We start from the raw sequence: 18,443 nt of genomic DNA on the forward strand, positions 1-18,443 counted from the left end.
CATATATGTCTGTTGGATGGAATCGAATGTGCGTGTTCTCAATTCACTGGAAATACGTCTCGTCCTTTCTTTGAGGCTAATCAAGTCAAGTGTCTGTTTTCTCCGGCTCAACCATGTGCTCGCCAGAGTTCTCACGAAAGAAATCATGCTTCGCGAATGCTCACGGTGAATCACTTTTTCCATTGGTCGAATGTGTATACGCTCGAGCCAATCATCAGGCGACAAATGTGGATCGTCACTGCCACTTCTTACTCATCCAACTCTGCTCGCACAATCAGCAGGTACCACCACTGATACTCTGCGCTCTTGACTCTCTGACACAATCCTCAAATACCTAGGCAGAATGCAACATGGACAAGATTTCCACTTCATCGGAGTCCTGCGGCACGAACAGCCTGCACTTTGTTGTGTGCAGTACAGTCTGTATCGACTCTGGATAAGAATTGGATAATCAAAAACCACATCTTTCCTGGACAAATCTCCATCCACGTTACACGCTCATAGTCAAGGACAGATCTGACAATCACGAGTCTGTCTGATAGATGATACTCATCTCTCCGGAGCTGTACGGTATCAAACTGGCATCCGCACCATGACTCGGGCTGCTTTACAAACTCAACGGCGACTGCTCCAGGAACCTTGCGATCGTTCTCGAGACAAGTTGCACAGGCTAAGCCCGCAAGCAGAATATAAATTGCAGGCTGCACAAACATCGATACCCAAGAGTCTGACTACTACTGCAACATTTGACACAGCACAGACTACCGCGAAGCGTCACTGTACTCGAAGAACTCATAACAAAGTGCGCTCCGGCTGCTTTACATGCAAGATCAGACGCAAAAAATGTGACGTGGCGAAGCCTTTTTGCTCACGATGTAGCAGTACAGGCCGTAAATGTGATGGGTACTCATCGAGCGCCTTAGAGAGACCACCAGTTCTCACTACATACCCTTCCGGTGCTCGAATTGATGCTAGCTCGATCTCTGTTTCTTCGACGCGACCAATACTCAGTATACATCTATTAGAGGCTACCGGCGATGTAGTCCAAGCGAATCATCATGTTGAAACCACGAATGAGGACTATGAATTTGTGACACCACTGGTCCCGGCTCTGAACTCCAGTCTTGACAGTGAGTCAACATGGTCAGACGTTGCGGATGATAAGGCAGCTGCCGACTTCATCTTAGCCTACCCAACTATGCAGCCGGAGTCTTTGAGTCCCTCCTCGACAACGACCTGTTCATCCTCCTTCACAACACACTCCTCAGAAACAATAATCAGGAATCATGAACAGAGAGACAAGCATACGAACTGTGACAAGTCTTACATTCATCGTACTCCTAACTTCTTTGATGTGCCAATCACTGATTTGGAGAGCCACTGCTTCTCTCACTTTCGCTACCGTACAGGCCCTCAATTCGCCGCGTATTTCGACTCGACCTTGTGGCAACCCTATTCGATCAACCTAGCTCTTTCGCATCCTGTCCTCTTTGCCTGCGCTACCGCAGTGGGAGCTGTCCATCGAAGGTTCACTTATGGTATATCAAGAGAAGCGTTTGAGTATTGCAGCCACTCCATACGACTCTACGCCAAGGCCCGATGCATGCTAGAAGAACTCAAAGCCGAGCATACAAGGCATCTGACATTCAACTGCCTCTCATCGAGTGATGAGTCTACTTCATACCTGGAATTGGGAAGTAACGGGTTGGGTGTGAGTAATAGGGATGTGATCATGACATCTGAACTGCTCCTAAGTCTCTTTGAAGGCTTCCAATCGAATTACGGTAATGCGGTACGGCACATGAACAATGGAATGAGATACCTTCTGGATCGACCGATGAAACTGGTCCATAGGGATATTTCGCACCTTACGATACCACCAACTGGCCCCGCCGAGGTTCTTGGAATCTTCTGGAACCGAATACAGCAGAGAGCCAGGGAACTGTTCGGCAGCGACCCGCGACTTCTGAGAGAATCTTTGTGCACGTATACAGATCTGAGAACGCTGCCGCCTGTTCCCAAAATCTTCACTAGCTTGGAAGAGGCAAGAGATGTGATCTTCGAGGAAGTGAACTCGATCATGCACACACCACGGCGTGTATGGAAGGACGAGAAGTCAAGGAGCGACGCTCAAAAACTTCATGTCGCAAGACTTCTGCGATGGAACGTCGCATACGCCGAGACAATTCAGGTATTGCAAAGGACGGATACAGAAAAGCAGGCTTGCATGTTGCTTAAATTGACTCGGAACATGTCATACTTATTACTCTATCTGACTTTGTACGTCAATGCATATGTACACGGGCAGCGAGGAGATGAAGCGAGGGACCGGCTGATAAGAAAGAGCATGGCAGATGGCCAAGCAGAAATTGAGGACTTTCTCGAGCAATATGTGCAAGACCATAACGATCAGCTGCTTACCAATGACACTCCAGAGGACGAAGACGACCATGCATGCGCTTACACAACGGCTCATCTCTGGAAAACACTCCCACACCACGAAGTACTTCTCTCAAACCTCTGTCGCCTCCACATCATCGGCGAAGTCATCCTCAACCCCAGCAGTGCATTCGGCTACCTCGAGCACAGCTGCAGCTTCGACAGCGCTATAGGCCCACCCCTCCAACCACTACCGATACCTGAGGCTTCGGGTAAGACTAGACATCTAGTCAAGAATCTTCTCGAACGACCGACTGGAGAGGATACAGACGCTCAGCTGGACATCTATGGCATCGCAGAGCATATCAGTGCGGTCGAGGAACATGCTGTGATTGAAATAGCTCGAGCCAGATATACAAATCTGCGGTGGATAGATATTACTTGGTTGATGGAGGAGCGGAAGCTATTGTTGAGGTATTGCAGTCCTAGTGGAGATGGATCTGGTATGTGCTGGACGCAGGAGTGGTGGGAGTTCTAGGTGATAATATGTATAGTGTCATCATCCACCAAGGCATGGGTCGTGTTTATTAGTCTACTTGATGTGTTTGTAGTCTACCTACTCAATCCCACGCGCCCCAATCGTCATCACCTCCCTCATCGTCTTTCGGTTTGAGGTCGACCTTCTTAGTAGCCGCAGCAACTGCGACAGGTCTCTTATTCGCCACAGGCACCGCTTTCTTAGCAGCCGTAACACCAGGACCAGCCGATTGTGTCCTCACAGCTGCAGGACGCGAAGCCAGTGACGTGCCATTCGCGGCTTTACTCAGTCCCTTCGGTAACGGCGGTTTTGCCTTTGGTTTATTTTGCGCCGCTAGCCAACCAGCGAAATCCGGTTCACCTCCATCGTCAAAGGGCGTTGTGGTTGATATTGTTATAGTCGAGGTGTTGTTTTTTGCAGCAGCGGGTGCGTCGAAGAAGTTGTCGTCGTCATCGTCCATCTCGCCCCATGCGTCTAGCACGTCGTCGTCGACAGGGGCTTCGGAGGGAGTTTCGACGGATGTTCTTTGAGATGTGGTTGTACTTGCGAGTCTGATAGTTGCTGGACGATCAGGTACGGGATTTGCTAGAGGTGTTGCGCGGCCGCTGACTGGCAGCGACCTGGTCTGCGTCGATGTGGCTCCGTTCACTGGTATAGCTGGAGCACTGTTCATTTCACCTTTAGCGGTGGATATTTTGTTGGTGAAAGAAGAGATTGCCCAGCCTGCCCAGCCGGAAGCGTCATTCTGATTGCCCATACGAGTCGGTGTTGCAGGTCTTGCGGCTCCTTCTGCTGGTGCTGCAGTGTCAGGGAGTGTCTCAGCATAATGCTTTATCTTATTTGCATAGGTATCGAAGGCCTTGTTTGCAGTTTCTCGAACAAATTTCTCTTTGTCGATCAGCGAAGCGCAAATTGCAGGCAAGACTTTTGTTGCGCAGTCCTCCTCGCTGAAGACATCCGCAGTAGCAGCAAAAGCCATCAAGGCGGCATTTCTTGCATGTACGAAAGGATCGCGCAATGATCTTGTAAAGGCAGCTATGAGTACCTTGGCCCTTGAGGACGCTCCTAGACTCCGTGCGATTTTGCCAAGGCAAATAGTGGTGTTTGTACGAATACCTGGCTGTTCATCGTTGGCCGTCTTTGCTAGGTGGCGTAAGAGCTCGCCATTAATGGTACGGTCTGACAATTTCGTGATTACTGTGAGCACCGCTTTGACGGTCTGTTCTCGCACAACAGGGGCGGTATCTGTGAAGCCAGTAACCATCATAGGAAAGATTTTGTTGTTAACATCCTTTTGAGGTAAACGATCGATCATGGCTGGTAGATTGTCCAGCAGACATACTCGCATTGCTCGATCTGGACTAGCAAACAGTCTCAACACGACAGGCAGTAACTTTCCTTCCCACTCCTCGTCTGACATTTTTACACCTATCTTGATAATGGCACTGAAGACCTGCGGACCGCCGCCACCGAATTCAACAGATTTGAGTAATTCTGGTAAGATCTTGATTTTGAAGAAATCCTCGGGAAAGTCATCTGTCAATTCTTCAAGCTCAGCCAGAAATTGGTTTCTCTCTTCCTCACTCTTTAGACCCAGGCTGTCTGCACCTTCAATAATGTGAATGAGTGGTGTTTCGAAGAAGCTGCCAGACTTTTTTCCTTGCTCTAGAAAGTGGCCAGCACTTAACCTCAGCTTCGGATTCGTGTTGATAAGTCTTTTGTAAGGCGCAACCATATTCGCAGGGATCTTGCCAGGCTGTGCTATCCTATCTGTCCCTGGAAAATTTCCATTGAACGCTTCGTACAATAGTGTTCCCAAACCAAAAGAGTCGGGCGCAGACAGAGGATTCTTCTTGACCACGCTCCAACCACCACCAGATGCCACTTCAGGCGGAGCATAGCGATTTGAGTCAGGTACCAGGCTTCCGTAGGTATAGATCATGGCCTCATCGTCGTTCATAGAACTCAACGTCTCGAATCCAGCTAACTTCCATTCGCCGCTGTCACTGGTATAGACTGCACCGACTCTTACATTACCATGGATACTGCTGGCTTCGCCGTTGATAAAGGCTAGTGTACGAGCAACATTGTAGAGCCCCCATTTTATCGTCTCCTCGCTTAGACTATTCCTCCTTATGTGCCAGCTCAAGGGCGTAATCTTTTCAGTCGCGATATAGATATGTGTTTCATTTTCGATGACATCCAGCACTTTGATGACTCCTGGATGCCGTATCGTTCTCAGCTTTCGTGCAGCATTTTTGGCTAGTGGGACGAAGGTACGTTGTGTATTAAGGTCAAAGGTAAATATTGAACAGGGTGAGTTGTCGTCCTTCTTCGTCGCGTTACTGAGAGTCCATATTGAGGCATCAAGGTCGATTCGGTCACCGATTGTGTAGGGGAAGGAACTCGACTTAGCGATCGCGCTTGCGACTGCAGATTTAAGAAAATCCATGCGACGAAATCACGAGTCAGAAGAGATAAGGAGCGACTGGTCAATGGGGAATATGGGGAGCAATACTTGGAACGTGTTTAGTCAGGCACTGGCCATGTGATGTTCAGCTCATCTTTAATCAGTCTATTGTGAAAACGATTCCTGAACCGCACTCGGAACACCGAATGTGAATTTGTGTACATAATGGTCGAACTTCGATTCTCATCGTACGCTCGAGACTGGTGTGCTATAAGCGCTGTTCAGTCGTGCTTGTCCGCCAATGAACAAGTGATGGACGCGTTGGGGTCTCAGCGTGTGATTTGAGCGAAAGTCTTAGGAGTTTGCCTGCCTAAACGTACTCTGACATGTCCAAGTTAGGCGCCATGAACACGCTGCATCGCCCCAAGCACAACACATATTCAACCGAGAAGCATCGAACGATTCTCTCTACACTCGGTCGTTCAAATCGTAATCATGAGACGAGCCTAGCGGTATCCTGCATCTACATCTAAAGCATAACCATGCCTGTTCCTCCTCTGAAATCGGCACTTGCTAGCATCTTTTGATCGATACCACCTGCTATCTGTGCTGTTCGCCAGTTGTACAGATAGTAGTGCAGAAAACCATCGCCTGCACCAAATTTGAGATCCTCAAGGCACAGAGGGTTATCAAGCAATGTCAGCGCATTGAAGACATCAAAACCAGCCTTCTTTGCTTCCACCAAACAGTCACTCATCAGACTCGTAACTCGCTCTTTGAGACCTGCTTCTCCTGAATCGAGCCCAGTACTAGTCGCGTAGTAGTACGAATAGGCTGCTTTAATCTTGTTATGTTTGACGCCTCCAATGATTGTGCTTTCCAAGTTGTAGAAGCTCGCAAAGTCGGTTATGCTGCCGTTATCCTTGCTCTCAACCACAAACGTCCATATTACTCGTTCTTCGGGATCCTGTTGGCGGTTCAGAAACCAGTGTTCAACTTCTTCTCTCGTGAAGTCTTGAACCAGCTGGAATCTCTTGAGATATTTCGACAGTAATTGCATGACGCCGTCGACATCTTTCTCCTGCATCTCGCGCCAGCCAGCTGTCGATACCTTCTCTGGCACTTTGTTTCTTTGTACCATTCGGGCAGGTGTCATTTTCGGTGGTAGTGGTGAGAAGCCAACTTCGTACAATTTAAGCCATTGTAGTGGTCTGTGGAAGTACCGACATGTGCTCACAGGTGTAGGTAAGACAGTGCCTCCTGTGTAAATGGCCTGGTAGATGCCCTCCAGATTACATCTTCGAGTGATCTCCTTGATTAGTACCGGAGCTAACCTCTTCGACCGCAGCTTCTTGTGTATGCAAAGATAATTGATCTCGACGACGTCTACCAGTTTGTCCCGAACACGCAATTTGGTCGGAATGCCAAATATGCTAGCTACAAGTAAGCGGCTCTTCCCTTGGGCTCTCACGCCCACGTGCCAAACTTTCCTCCAGCCTGGTGCTTTTAGAGCCCAATCGAGGAAGGTCTTTGAGTAACTGAAACGAAACATGGCCTTGTCATCTTCAACGTAGTGGTTGTTCAGTAGTTCAAACGTCTCTTGAAGCTCCTTGTCGTTCAGCAGGTCCAGCTCAACCCATTCGTATCCTTCGGGTAAAGGTGCAGCCGTTTTCGGTACTTGTTCTGGTGTCACGTCTTTTATTGGACCATCAGCTTGCTTCTCACGATCTGCCTTGGCTTCTCCCAGTCGCGGTACTGGTTGAGTGCTCCAGAACTTGTGGGACGCCATGTCCTTCTGGTTGGCACTTAACGACATTCCAGTCAGTAGCTCTTCCAAGTTAGCATTCTTGACTATCTGCTGTTTCTGCTCAGGCGTCATGCCTGCCACCTCGCTCTTGAGCGCAGGATTGTTGTCTAGTATTGTGTCGACCTTCTCCTCTGTTATTTTGCCTTTGTCCATACCTAGCGCTGCAGCGACTTTCGACTTCTTCGACTTCTTCTTTTTCTTCTTGGCTGGCGCGTCTGTGCTGGCTTCGGGTGAGTCCTCAGGTGTGTTGATGGTATCTTCTGCTTCTGAGTCTGAATCAACCACGGTCTGCAGCGCAGAGCCTGCAGTCTGCTGTGACTCAGCCATCTTATCGTAGAGTATTATTAGTGGTACTCAGATTGTTGTATTGAACGTAAACCAGTAGACAACGAAGAGCCAGCCCTAAGCTTGGAGTATATCTTTGTTCTTTATCGCTCGATACAGGAATTACGTCGACTTGTAAACAATTACCCCTCATATGGGAGCACATTACAGCTGCCTCAGGTCTCAACCTGTGGGTTCTAAGCGTAATGATTCAGGCACAAAACCGTTAGACCCTATACACGTATTGATTGGCACCGAGTCTGGGCCATGGACGAAAGTCAGGATCCGTGACCAGTACCTAATTGCCGCTGTACTGCTTCGACGCAATTAAGAACATCAAATACTGTGCCCCAAAAAGGATTCATCGTCTAATGTTCGAACCTTGACCACTGCTCGAGCTTGAACATGACCTTTGTATTCTGATTAAATTGGAGCTCGAGCCACTGTGCTCAGCGGTGCAAAGGACACGGCCTCTTCACCTTCTTACGGAGAGCTCATAATCTTGTCGTCGTCAGTCTCGAACTTGATGGACGAATATTGCATACGCCCGTCCTCCCTCGCATTTTCGTCAATGCTCTTCGTGGCTCTTTATCCAGACCGGTCTGTTGCCCTCGTAATACTCAACATAAGATGTTGATATATGAGCTGACCAGATTGATACTCCGCATATGATTGAGTGTGCTAGTAGCACGACTATCACGAGCTGTACTACGGTAATCTAAGTTGTCTGACAAAGATGATATATTGCTGAAATTCTAGCTATGTCTCGCCTCGTTGCTGGCCTATCAATGGCCCAGCAATACCAGAAAAGAGGGCATGTCTCGTTCGACGGTCTTGGGAATGGACTCGAACGTCGTCCGCCAGGCTACACCTCAAAAACGAAGATAAACCAAAAGTACCATATTGTGGGCTTCATCAGTAGTGGAACTTATGGTCGTGTCTACAAAGCAATCGAAAGGACTCCAAAGCTCGACCCTACCAGTCCCACTACCGGCAAAGAGATATATGCGATCAAAAAGTTCAAGCCTGAGAAAGAAGGTGATAATATTCAGTACACTGGACTGTCACAATCAGCTATTCGCGAAATGTCCCTATGCACCGAATTATCACATCCGAACATCATCCACCTGGTCGAAATCATTCTTGAAGACAAATGTGTCTTCATGGTCTTCGAATACTGCGAGCACGATCTACTTCAGATCATACACCATCACACACAACCTCCAAGGAGAGCAATTCCAGCCAGCATGATCAAGTCCATCCTCTTCCAGCTGCTCAATGGCCTTCACTACCTCCATCAAAACTGGGTCATGCATCGCGACCTAAAGCCAGCGAACATCATGGTTACAAGCTCTGGTGCCGTCCGCATCGGCGACCTAGGTCTAGCCCGGCGCTTCGACAAACCTCTCGCATCCCTCTACACAGGCGACAAAGTCGTCGTAACAATCTGGTACCGCAGCCCCGACCTCCTCCTCGGCGCCCGACACTACACCGTCTCCATCGACCTCTGGGCAGTAGGCTGCATCTTCGCCGAACTCCTGAGCCTCCGCCCCATCTTCAAAGGTGAAGAAACCAAAATGGACAGTAAAAAGACCGTGCCCTTCCAACGCAACCAAATGAGCAAAATCGTCGAAATACTCGGCATGCCCAAACGCGAGGACTGGCCCGGTCTAGTCTACATGCCGGAATTTCCACAACTCCAACAACTCATCATATCACGAGGCGGCATCCCTCCGAACATGTATCCGTCAGCCACTAATTTACAGCCACGAGCGCCCGCCACGGGGCTTGAGACCTGGTACAACCACCAACTCAGACAGGCGCAATACCCCGACGATAAAACTCCTGGGAAACTCGGCTATGACCTTCTCGATAAGCTTTTTGAGTATGATCCTGACAAGAGGCTTACTGCGGAAAAGGCCCTGAGACATGACTATTTTCGCTGTACGCAGGAAGGAGAGCATAATGGTGAGATATGGGTTAGCAATAATTGCTTTGAGGGATTGAGTGAGACGTATCCGCATAGGCGTGTTAGTACTGAGACGAATGATATTGGTACTAGCAGTTTGCCGGGCACGAAGCGAGGAGGTCTACCAGATGACAGTTTGGCACCAGCAGCGAAAAGGCGTTGAGAGTGGTGCGACTCCCGGCGAAGACGTTGGCTACGTACTATGCAGAGAAGCAATATCCTTTGGTAGTACTTATGCACGCATAAGTGGGCAGTAATCAAGCCATTAGTAGTCAGATCTATCTCTCTAGGATTCAATCCCAAGTAAATCTAGCACAAAGCGCCATCGCTATGCTTGCAAAGCTAATAGTGCAGCAACACAGGTATCCAAATCATTGTATTCGTTCTTCACATCCAAGCTATTATCAGTAGCCAACTAGAGCTGCCCATCTCATATCATGCCTTTCTTACCCTGCTTCCCATTAACCTTGCTCATATCCAACTTGGGCACTTTCGGCACGCCCCTGCCTAGCTGATCTCCAGGATCCGGGAACCCGACATTCTTCAGCATGGTCGTGAATGTAGTTGCGTTCGTTGCGTGCTTGTCTTGCTTGCTCTTGTCGAATTGTGAGCTTGGTGCTGCGGGTATCATGCTGTCGAATGTTGATGTTGGATTGGCTCGTGGCTGAGTGTATGGATTTGAGACAGCTTGAGACTTGTATGCTTCTCTTGGCGGACTTCCTATTGGAGACTCTGGTTCGTCGTCGTGGTCTAGACCATGGTCGAAGTTGAATTCAGAGTACTGGGTCTCTGGTCTCATTTGTTGTCTAGCTTCGGGCCGTGCAGGTATAGTAGGCTTGCTTTGCTGTTGTGACGGAAGACCTTGGCGAGCTTTACTGAGGCGCGAGGAAGCAAGTGTGGCGGCAGCTGATGGTGCGAGGTTGGCCTTAGGATCGTAACGTGCGGGTGTGAGAGTTTGTGGAATGGGTTGCTGATCTTCGGGGGAATGCAAGGTGGATGCATCGTGGTAAGTGGCGTACATGGAAGGAGTATGTCGATTTACAATCGTAGGCTTTTTCTCTGGTGTCTGGAAGGGAGAGCCGAACGTGCCCATACCAGTTCCTGAATCGCGCCTCTGCTGTGAAGGTGCAGCTGTGTCGTAGTCTGGTGATGCACGGCGTTGAGTGTTCATGCCTCGAAGTGGTGGGATGGATGCAAGAGGCGCTTGTGGCATGACTGGTGCAGCATTTTGCTGCTGAACAATCTCAGGTGAGTAGATGCGAATAGTTTCGTGGGTATGAGGATCGCTTACGTTGGCGCTGACTGGGGATATTTCCCTTTTCTCATAATCGGTCTCAGCACGAGGGATATACTCGTCACTATGATACCGTGCAACTCGTCTTGCCGGAGTGACTGGCACATCCGGCATATCGTTAATGTAGTTGACGGGGATAGGACCATGTGGAGGCGGGGTTGGCATCTTAGCAGCCATTATGTCAGATGTATCGACAGTCCGTGTATGCCGATTGCTTGAAAACATGGATCGAGCTCGAGAGCGGCTTCGGCCAAGGAAATCTGATCGTCCATTACTCGAACGTACGTCTTGTACAGGTGCGGATATGAAAGGTCGTGCTCCGTGTCCTTGCACATTTAACCCACGAGTGTCAATAGGCTTGTTGTTCCGTTTTGTATAGACGACCCAAGCTAGCGTCGCCAATACGCCGACAAGTATACCTGGGACAAACCCTGCGAAGAAAACGCCAGGTGGGAAAGAGCTCTCCTTCTTGGGAGGAGGATCGTTTGAATTCAGAGCTTGCGACGAGGTCGTAGTATTTGGCGCTGACGTCGCAGTCGCGGTCGCGGTTGAGGTAACTTTGGACGTGGTAGCTGGTCCCGCATCCTCCTTCTTAAGGACGCATGCGAAACCATTATCATCTTTATTACAATTGTAGCCGAATGGGCAGCATTTGTCTCCGCAAGTTTCTAATTTGTCATTGAGCCTGGTTGTGAAGATGGGGGCCCCAGCATTTTTATCAGGATCCTGCAAACTCGTATCGCACTCGATGGTAAAAATGCTGGCGCAATCGGAACCTGGAGGACAACATATAGCGCCCTTGGACCTGTCAATGGGCACGCAAGTGTCGCTTGAGGGGCAGCACCAACTGCTGGGTAGTTTTGGATCGACAGATGAGCAAGATTTCGGCCTGTCCGAAGGGCAGGTATCAGCTCTACGTTCCAGTCTCCGGAGTGCTTCAGAAGGATCTATAGAGCCATTCCAGTTCTGCACGTAAGCACTTGCGGAGACGATGGATGTGAGAGCAAGGACGACGACTCGGGGTCTCATTTTCTCTTAGTTGTGTTCGCAGTCAATGTTGATTGAGAGGTATTAATTCGTGGTATCGATTAGTAGTTCTGTTAGGAAGAAGTGGTGGTTAATCCGCGTTGACCAGCAAAGGCGAGACGATTGTGAGTGATTAGAAAAGACGTAAAGAAAGGTGACACACAAATAGAAGCTGGTGAATCAGAGAACAAACGTGAGATGATGGAAATGAGGACAGACAAAGGGAGTGGAAGGATAACAAAGGAAAGGGTTCAGAACCAGAGGCTCATGAAGAACAAGAGAGAACTCTTCTAGAACGCGTGTTTCCTGTGTCTTCGTAGTGCAGAAAGTCCTCGCTCTGACCAGACCATGTCGTAGCACAACTCGTATACTCGTTGCATCTGAGCTGTCGATGGGGTGACATGATCAGTACCTAACACAGCCTCACGAGCGTTGGGTACACAGCTTGGTGAAGTTGTAAGAACAGCCAGTGAGTTGGCGCGCATAGATTGGTCTGGACGAGTTCTGAATTTGCAATGTAGCGGTCGCAAGAAGTTCAGAGTAGTGGTTGGACATGGCGGCAGAGAAGCTGAAACAGAATTTCTGAATGAAAGACTGAGGCAGGCGCGTTGCAGAAGTTGCTCATTGACGTCTAATCGAGGGTTTTCATTGGCTCGAATCAGACGCGAGGCACTAAGCCGGATTTAGCAATTTACGGCCTGGAGACTTTTTGGACTGAATCGATCAGTTTCAGATGCGCAAGTATAGCTCATCATATACACATCACAAGATGATATTACGGCGAATAGCAAGGCGGCAGGCCATCGCAGGATCTTTTGGGCAGTTGTCAGTAAGTGTCTATCTTGTGCGCATGACTAAATCTGTAGCAAGCCACTAACTCTTACCTGCTGCAGCAACAGGGTAGCCTCTCTTCTTGCGGTCTTCAACGGCGCGCTCTGCACTCCGTCCCTGGCCTGGGTGATTCAAGGAACAGTCTAGGAGAATACTTTCACGAACATGGTGTGCCAGGCTTCCTCACACGCACGACCTTTCGACGAACGTGGACCGAATATCAGCAAGAGTTGGTTGACAAACTGAATTACGAGACCACTGCAACTGAACATGAAGGCAACTCTGCCCTGCACCTGCACAAAATCTTCAGTCGCCAACCTGAAAGGGCACACATCTACAATATGGCTGCTATGGCGGCATTCAACCACTTCTGGTGGGACAGTCTGTCCATAACCAAGACCGAACCGAGCGATGAGATGTTGGGTGATGTCAATGAATGGTTTAGTTCTCTATCGGAGTTGAGACAAGAGATGCTGGAGCACGGTGAAGCTATCTTCGGGAATGGTTTCGTCTGGCTCATGCAGGAGAGGACTGCGGGCACCAATACTGGTGGCCGACTGCGCATCCTGTGCACATACAATGCTGGCTCGCCATATCGCGACGCATGGCTCTTGCGTCAGAACAGAGACAGAGCGACCAATCTGGATCCCGCTTCTCCAGAAGCAGTCCAGTCTCGCAACAGTCTTCTCGGTCGCACTCCTGGATCCGCCAGCCTGGCTCGAAACCAAGAACACTCATTGCAAGATCAATTAGACGCAGAACCTCTATTGTGCTTGAACGTATGGCAACATATGTGGGTTCCCGACTACGGCTTGTTGGAGCGAGGAAAGAGAGCATACTTGGCCGCTTGGTGGGAGAGAATTAACTGGGACAAGGTGCAGCAGAGGAAAGAAGCTATAAGACAATCTTCGACGGGGAGATCATCTGGCAGAGGTTTGAACGATGTCATAAGAGGTGGTATGAGGTATTAGTGTTCAAGGTGCAAAGTGTATTCAGGCCAAGCATTTGTGCACCAGTAATGTGGAAGTGCCCTCCCCCGAAGCTCAAATACATCGGAAAACGAAGGATGAGAATCGACACCATGCATGCGTCAGCAAAGCAAGGTCACATCTGTGTCTCACCACAGAGAAGAGCAAGCACACCAATCCTGAATCAACACAGGCTCTGCTCCAGCACGTCAAGGCGCTCACGTAGCTTCCAGGTCGTGATACACCTTCAGGAAGGAGCGACCTCGAATAAGCTATCTTGAAAAGACTGGCCACGATGAACCAAACATACTGCTTTATCTGACCAAACCAGCTTCCACTCCTGTATAAAAAGGCAATATATACTTTGTAAATCTACACACGAATCTCTCTTTCTATTCATTCCTCGTCTTTCAAGCGTGACGAGCATACTGCAGATCAAGCTGCATAAGACAGAATTACTAGTAACATGGCTGACAGTATTCCAGGTAGGTAGGCAGAAAGGTGAGTAACTAAGTCGAGTCGATAGATGAATACCTATCTATCTAGTCAACCTAACCACAAATTCCAATCAAGGACGTTCGATGCTGTCCTCCCTCTCATCATCATCACATCAGGTCAGCCAATATTACCGCCATACCACCAATAGCAATAGATGATCGACAGATCGTACGTAGCCACCAAACTCCCCTTCAATCTACCTGCCTGCTGATACAAAGAGAGTCCCGTCTCATTGATGCTGGTAAACATCTTCATCCAGCTCAAAAATCCCGTTCTTTTATGTCACAACCATACCAAACCACTCCATACCGTTATTCGTCCATTCATATACACAATAAAGTACTTGGCCTGACACTCAACCAAACAAAAAGACCCCCATTCAATCTTGAACCCAAATCTCACACACAGTGCTGCTGTCGTCTAACAAGTAAATTACAAGCTCTCCGGACTGATCATACCATCATCATTACCCTTGTCCTTGGCCTTACCCTTTTTCTTCTTAGCGCTACTAGTAGTGTTCTTATCCTCGCTTCCATGCGCGCTTGGTGGCGGACTATCCATTCCATTGACGAACGCACTAAAGTCGCCGTTCGTCATGCTGTCCCTGCGGTCTTGGCCGGAGTCCTGCCTTTGCATGGTCACCGAAACTGAGCTGTTCTTGCGGATGTCACCAGGCCGTTGCTTGAGGTTAGTCTTGCTCGGTGTCTTCTTCTCGGGGCTTGCATCTGGCTCCTGGTTGGGTGTTGGTGGTCCATTCTGCTCATCTTCGTCGTTGACGCCGTCGACTTCGACGTCCAGGTCTGGTTCTGCGTCTGCGTCAGCATCGGCCATGTTAACGTCCCCAGCTTTGCTGGTAGTGCTGTCTTTCCGACCTTTCTGGTCGTCTTTCTTGAGGCCATTGGTGAGGGAGAGCTTGACTGCTTTTGTGTCGGATTTCGAAGTTGAAGCGGGAGCTTTCTTCTGGGGACTGCCTCCCACGGCCTTGCCCTCGATCTTGCCCGTGGCAGGAACACGTGCTCTCCCATATCCCTTCCTTTGTTTGACAGGCAAGTCCTGGTCCTCGGGCAGTGGCCTGTCACCGTTTTGCTTGAGAAGTTTCCGGAAGTGCTCCCTAACCAACCCGACCTCGCGCTCGATGTTCTCAACATTGACTCGTGGGTATGGTGGCGGCGGCACAAAGATCTTTTCTGTGGTATCACCAGTATTGCTAGCTTGTTGTGCGGCGGTGGAAAGCCTGTTGTGCAGCAAGTGCAAGGGTACAGACAGATTGACAAGGCCAAACTCCTTATCGAGTCCAAGCTCTTTGAAGCCAAAGAAGTCTTCACCAAGGTCATCTGCAAAATCACCTCCAACGTACTGCTCTCCAGAATCAAATGAGCCGCTGCCTGTGGCGGTATCATCGGACATCGCAGGCTTGAGCAGGTCGGCATAATGGCTACGCATACGGTCGAACATGGTCTGAAGTTTCGTGCTCGTACGATCCATCTCCTCATGAGCATAGTAATCAAGGTCGTTGATAGAAAGGCCACTCTCATGCAGTGCATGCAGGATGGCTTCCTCATTGTTGACCGCAGGTCGGAGGACTGTTTTCTGGTCTTTGTTGACTGTCGCTGTTGGTCGTGGCAGCGTAGCTGGGACCACTTCCTCGACAGGAACGCTGATTTTCTCCTCGGTAAGGTAATTACTAAAATTTGAGACAAGATTCTTGAAAAAATCTGCGGTGAGATCTGCCACGACGTCGATAGCGCTAGGCTGGAACTCCTCGAAACCGGCATGAAAGAAGACCTCTCCAATAGTTCGTGTAAGAGCAGCTTTCGTAACCCATGGCGCCATTAAAGGGCCATCGTCCGCAACAACAACATCCTTCACATCTTCCTCGAAGAAAGGAGCCGGCTCGTACTTCTGAAACTGGTTTTGATACACTTGAGCCTGCAACTGCATTTGCTTGACTATGCCGATTTTGCTTACTACTTTGCGTGTCTCTTGGATCTGACGCATATTCTCGTACATTTTTTGCGAAAATCGTGACTGGGGCGCAGTAAATTGACCTGCAGGAAAGAGACGAAGATTCTCTTCATTCTGATCGATCAATTGTCCTTCTGCATCAGTCTCCCAGCGTAAGCTAGGGTTGAGGTCGGGAATAGCAGACAATGGATCGTAGTAGTCCGGTAACACTGATTCCTCTTCTGGTTCGAGTCCCTCGGCTAATGTAGGTCCAGTTTGAGGTTGCTGGTTACCCTCCTCGGAGTCAAAACCAGGAGCAGAGAGTGAGTTCTGCTGAAGCCTTTGCCAACGGCGCATACCAGCTTTACTGCGCAATAAAGCTTCCTCATCGGTGTTGAGCTTGTCACCTCGGAAAAGCCTGTGTCTGGCGGCAGCGATTGTGGCTCGATCTTTCTTGGTCTTTTGCTTCCATAAGCTGTAATCTTCGTCTTCAACTTCAGGAGGTGTACCAGCAAAGGGCAAGCCAGGAATCTCAGAATCAGGCACCTCACTGGCGGCATCGATAACGGAACCGGCACCTCTTTCCAGGCCTGTAGGCGTCAAAGTTCCTGGTGGCGGTGTACTGTGACCCTGACTTCCAACATCAGCTTCGCTGTCGGCACGCATGCCATTCATGGTTGGATTCGATTGAGACAAGGAAGGCTTCGTCTCCGGAGCAGGTGTCGAGTCTTGTCCATGGACTGTCTTCCTACTGGCACTAGGAGCTTTACTGCTATTCATTGGCTTCTTTCCAGGTGCAGTCCTTCCTCGAGAAGCCATGATCGGCTGATCGTCGTCGGAGTCCTCGACGTTGTCGTCAAGCTCGCCGTTTGCTATCCTTTGCTTGCGCTCCTCGGCTTCTATCTCTGCACGATCCTTGATCACGATTTCAGGTATAAGGGGCACAAGCTTGTCAGTCTCTTTACGCATGAAGAGGGCATGTTTGCGCATAGGATGGTCGGGGGCACTGTTGTACTTCAGGCAGTTGGTCCAGATTAGATGGAGATCGTCGACAAAATCCTGCTTAGACCTGTAGCTGATCTGTTTGAGCTTCTTGGTCATGGTGCCCAAATCCATGGGTAGCTTGACAACGGCATGGTAATCCGGAGCGTCTTTCTTCTTCACAGGTTGCAAGAATGGACCACTATGTTCGGTCTGGGCTTTCATTTCATTGAGCACTTTCTCAGCAGCTTCGTACAGCTCTTCCTGTCCGACTTTCTCCTCGCTGGCCCACTTGCTCCTGTTCTTGCGGACTTCGCTCATCAAAGCGCGTAGTTCAGATTCGCTGGCTTGGACTTCAGAGCGGTACATGTCGATACGAGCGATCAGGTTCTTGAGGGTTAGACTGCTTGCGCCCAAGTTGGCGCTGGAAAGACTGCCCTGCTGAGGTACAACACTGGCGCGATTTGCATTGCCCTCTGCTTCTGCCTCAGCGCGTCTCTCAGCTTCGTCCAGCCGCTGTTGGTCGAGCATAGCATCCCGATCGTTCTCCAGGGTAAAGAAATATTGGCGAGACATGTCCTTGACAGTTTCAGTCTCGAGGCGCTTGGCCTCTTCCAGCTTCTTGCGCGCATCTTCTGGTTTCTCTTGCTTCTGCTTCGCACTTTCAGCCTTCGAAGCTTCCGAGGCAGGCCGAGAGGGAGGGATCGGACGAGGTACAGGGGTTGCGTGACGGTTGGGGTCGGAGACTATCAAGACCTTGTTGGACTTTCCCTTGAGTGGTGAGGCGGCAGCGTCGTCCTCGTCGTCGTCCTCGTCATCGTAATCGTCATAGTCGTCGTCCAATTTCCTTTTCTTTGATAGTGGTATGGAGGTTTGAGGTTGCGATTGAGTTTGAACTTCGGGCGCAACGACATCAGGGATCTGGGCAGCAGACTCGGCAGGATCAAAGGACTCGGGCAGTTTGCGCTTCCCAGACACGATCAGATCACCAGTACTGGTGAAGAGTGATGCAATCTTTGCTTGTGTCTCTTCATAGATGGCTCTGAACTTGAGAACTTGGGGATCCTCCTCAACTGGTGGCTCAGGATCCGGGGCGGACTGGGGTGCGCTACCATTGAGGGTACGCAATTTGGCCGACGAGAAATTGGGAGTATGCGGTCGCGATGGAGGATGAGGAGGATGCGCTTTCAACAAGCCATTGTGCATTTTATGCGAATAATCATCATCTGAAGGGCGGTGATGATAAGTGCTGTTGGATGCCGGTAGCCATGTCGCCATAGCCTAGGGCAGGACTGACAGTATAGGCCTCCAGTTCCTCGGGAGAAGCCCGATGGCACACCCCTCCGTCTGCTGTTGTCGCTGCTCCAGCTTGATATACTGTCTGGATAATTCTTCCAAAAGGGTTGTCGAATGTAGTTTCGAGTGCGCTAAATCCAGCGCTGATGATTGCAAGTCGTGAATCGATGAATTGTGG

The 18,443-nt window shown here is 49.7% G+C and overlaps 7 protein-coding genes across 7 annotated transcripts; 3 read left to right on the forward strand and 4 right to left on the reverse strand.

Annotated features, from left to right (window-relative positions):
- Positions 1–1,599: 1,599 nt before the first annotated feature.
- Positions 1,600–2,917, forward strand: LTR64_006313 (uncharacterized protein; the record flags this gene model as incomplete). The annotated part of the gene is made up of 2 exons (XM_064900645.1): positions 1,600–1,664; positions 1,723–2,917. 2 exons carry the CDS (start codon positions 1,600–1,602, stop codon positions 2,915–2,917), a joined length of 1,260 nt encoding a protein of 419 aa, XP_064753957.1.
- Positions 2,918–2,999: 82 nt separating this feature from the next.
- CEX1 (Nuclear aminoacylation-dependent tRNA export pathway component) lies at positions 3,000–5,369 on the reverse strand (the record flags this gene model as incomplete). Its single annotated transcript, XM_064900646.1, has 1 exon — positions 3,000–5,369. The coding sequence occupies one exon, from the start codon at positions 5,367–5,369 to the stop codon at positions 3,000–3,002; it is 2,370 nt and encodes a 789-aa protein (XP_064753958.1).
- Positions 5,370–5,856: 487 nt separating this feature from the next.
- On the reverse strand, positions 5,857–7,461 carry NMT1 (glycylpeptide N-tetradecanoyltransferase; the record flags this gene model as incomplete). The annotated part of the gene is made up of 1 exon (XM_064900647.1): positions 5,857–7,461. The coding sequence occupies one exon, from the start codon at positions 7,459–7,461 to the stop codon at positions 5,857–5,859; it is 1,605 nt and encodes a 534-aa protein (XP_064753959.1).
- Positions 7,462–8,219: 758 nt separating this feature from the next.
- Positions 8,220–9,590, forward strand: SSN3 (cyclin-dependent protein kinase; the record flags this gene model as incomplete). Its single annotated transcript, XM_064900648.1, has 1 exon — positions 8,220–9,590. The coding sequence occupies one exon, from the start codon at positions 8,220–8,222 to the stop codon at positions 9,588–9,590; it is 1,371 nt and encodes a 456-aa protein (XP_064753960.1).
- A 224-nt stretch (positions 9,591–9,814) lies between these two features.
- Positions 9,815–10,898, reverse strand: LTR64_006317 (uncharacterized protein; the record flags this gene model as incomplete). Its single annotated transcript, XM_064900649.1, has 2 exons — positions 9,815–9,825; positions 9,878–10,898. The coding sequence occupies 2 exons, from the start codon at positions 10,896–10,898 to the stop codon at positions 9,815–9,817; spliced, it is 1,032 nt and encodes a 343-aa protein (XP_064753961.1).
- Positions 10,899–12,516: 1,618 nt separating this feature from the next.
- Positions 12,517–13,549, forward strand: LTR64_006318 (uncharacterized protein; the record flags this gene model as incomplete). Its single annotated transcript, XM_064900650.1, has 2 exons — positions 12,517–12,576; positions 12,641–13,549. 2 exons carry the CDS (start codon positions 12,517–12,519, stop codon positions 13,547–13,549), a joined length of 969 nt encoding a protein of 322 aa, XP_064753962.1.
- A 927-nt stretch (positions 13,550–14,476) lies between these two features.
- Positions 14,477–18,247, reverse strand: SPT7 (Transcriptional activator spt7; the record flags this gene model as incomplete). Its single annotated transcript, XM_064900651.1, has 1 exon — positions 14,477–18,247. The coding sequence occupies one exon, from the start codon at positions 18,245–18,247 to the stop codon at positions 14,477–14,479; it is 3,771 nt and encodes a 1,256-aa protein (XP_064753963.1).
- Positions 18,248–18,443: the final 196 nt, after the last annotated feature.

Source organism: Lithohypha guttulata (assembly GCF_036872675.1).
Source record: "Lithohypha guttulata strain CCFEE 5908 chromosome Unknown scaffold_4, whole genome shotgun sequence".
NCBI lineage: Eukaryota > Fungi > Ascomycota > Eurotiomycetes > Chaetothyriales > Trichomeriaceae > Lithohypha > Lithohypha guttulata.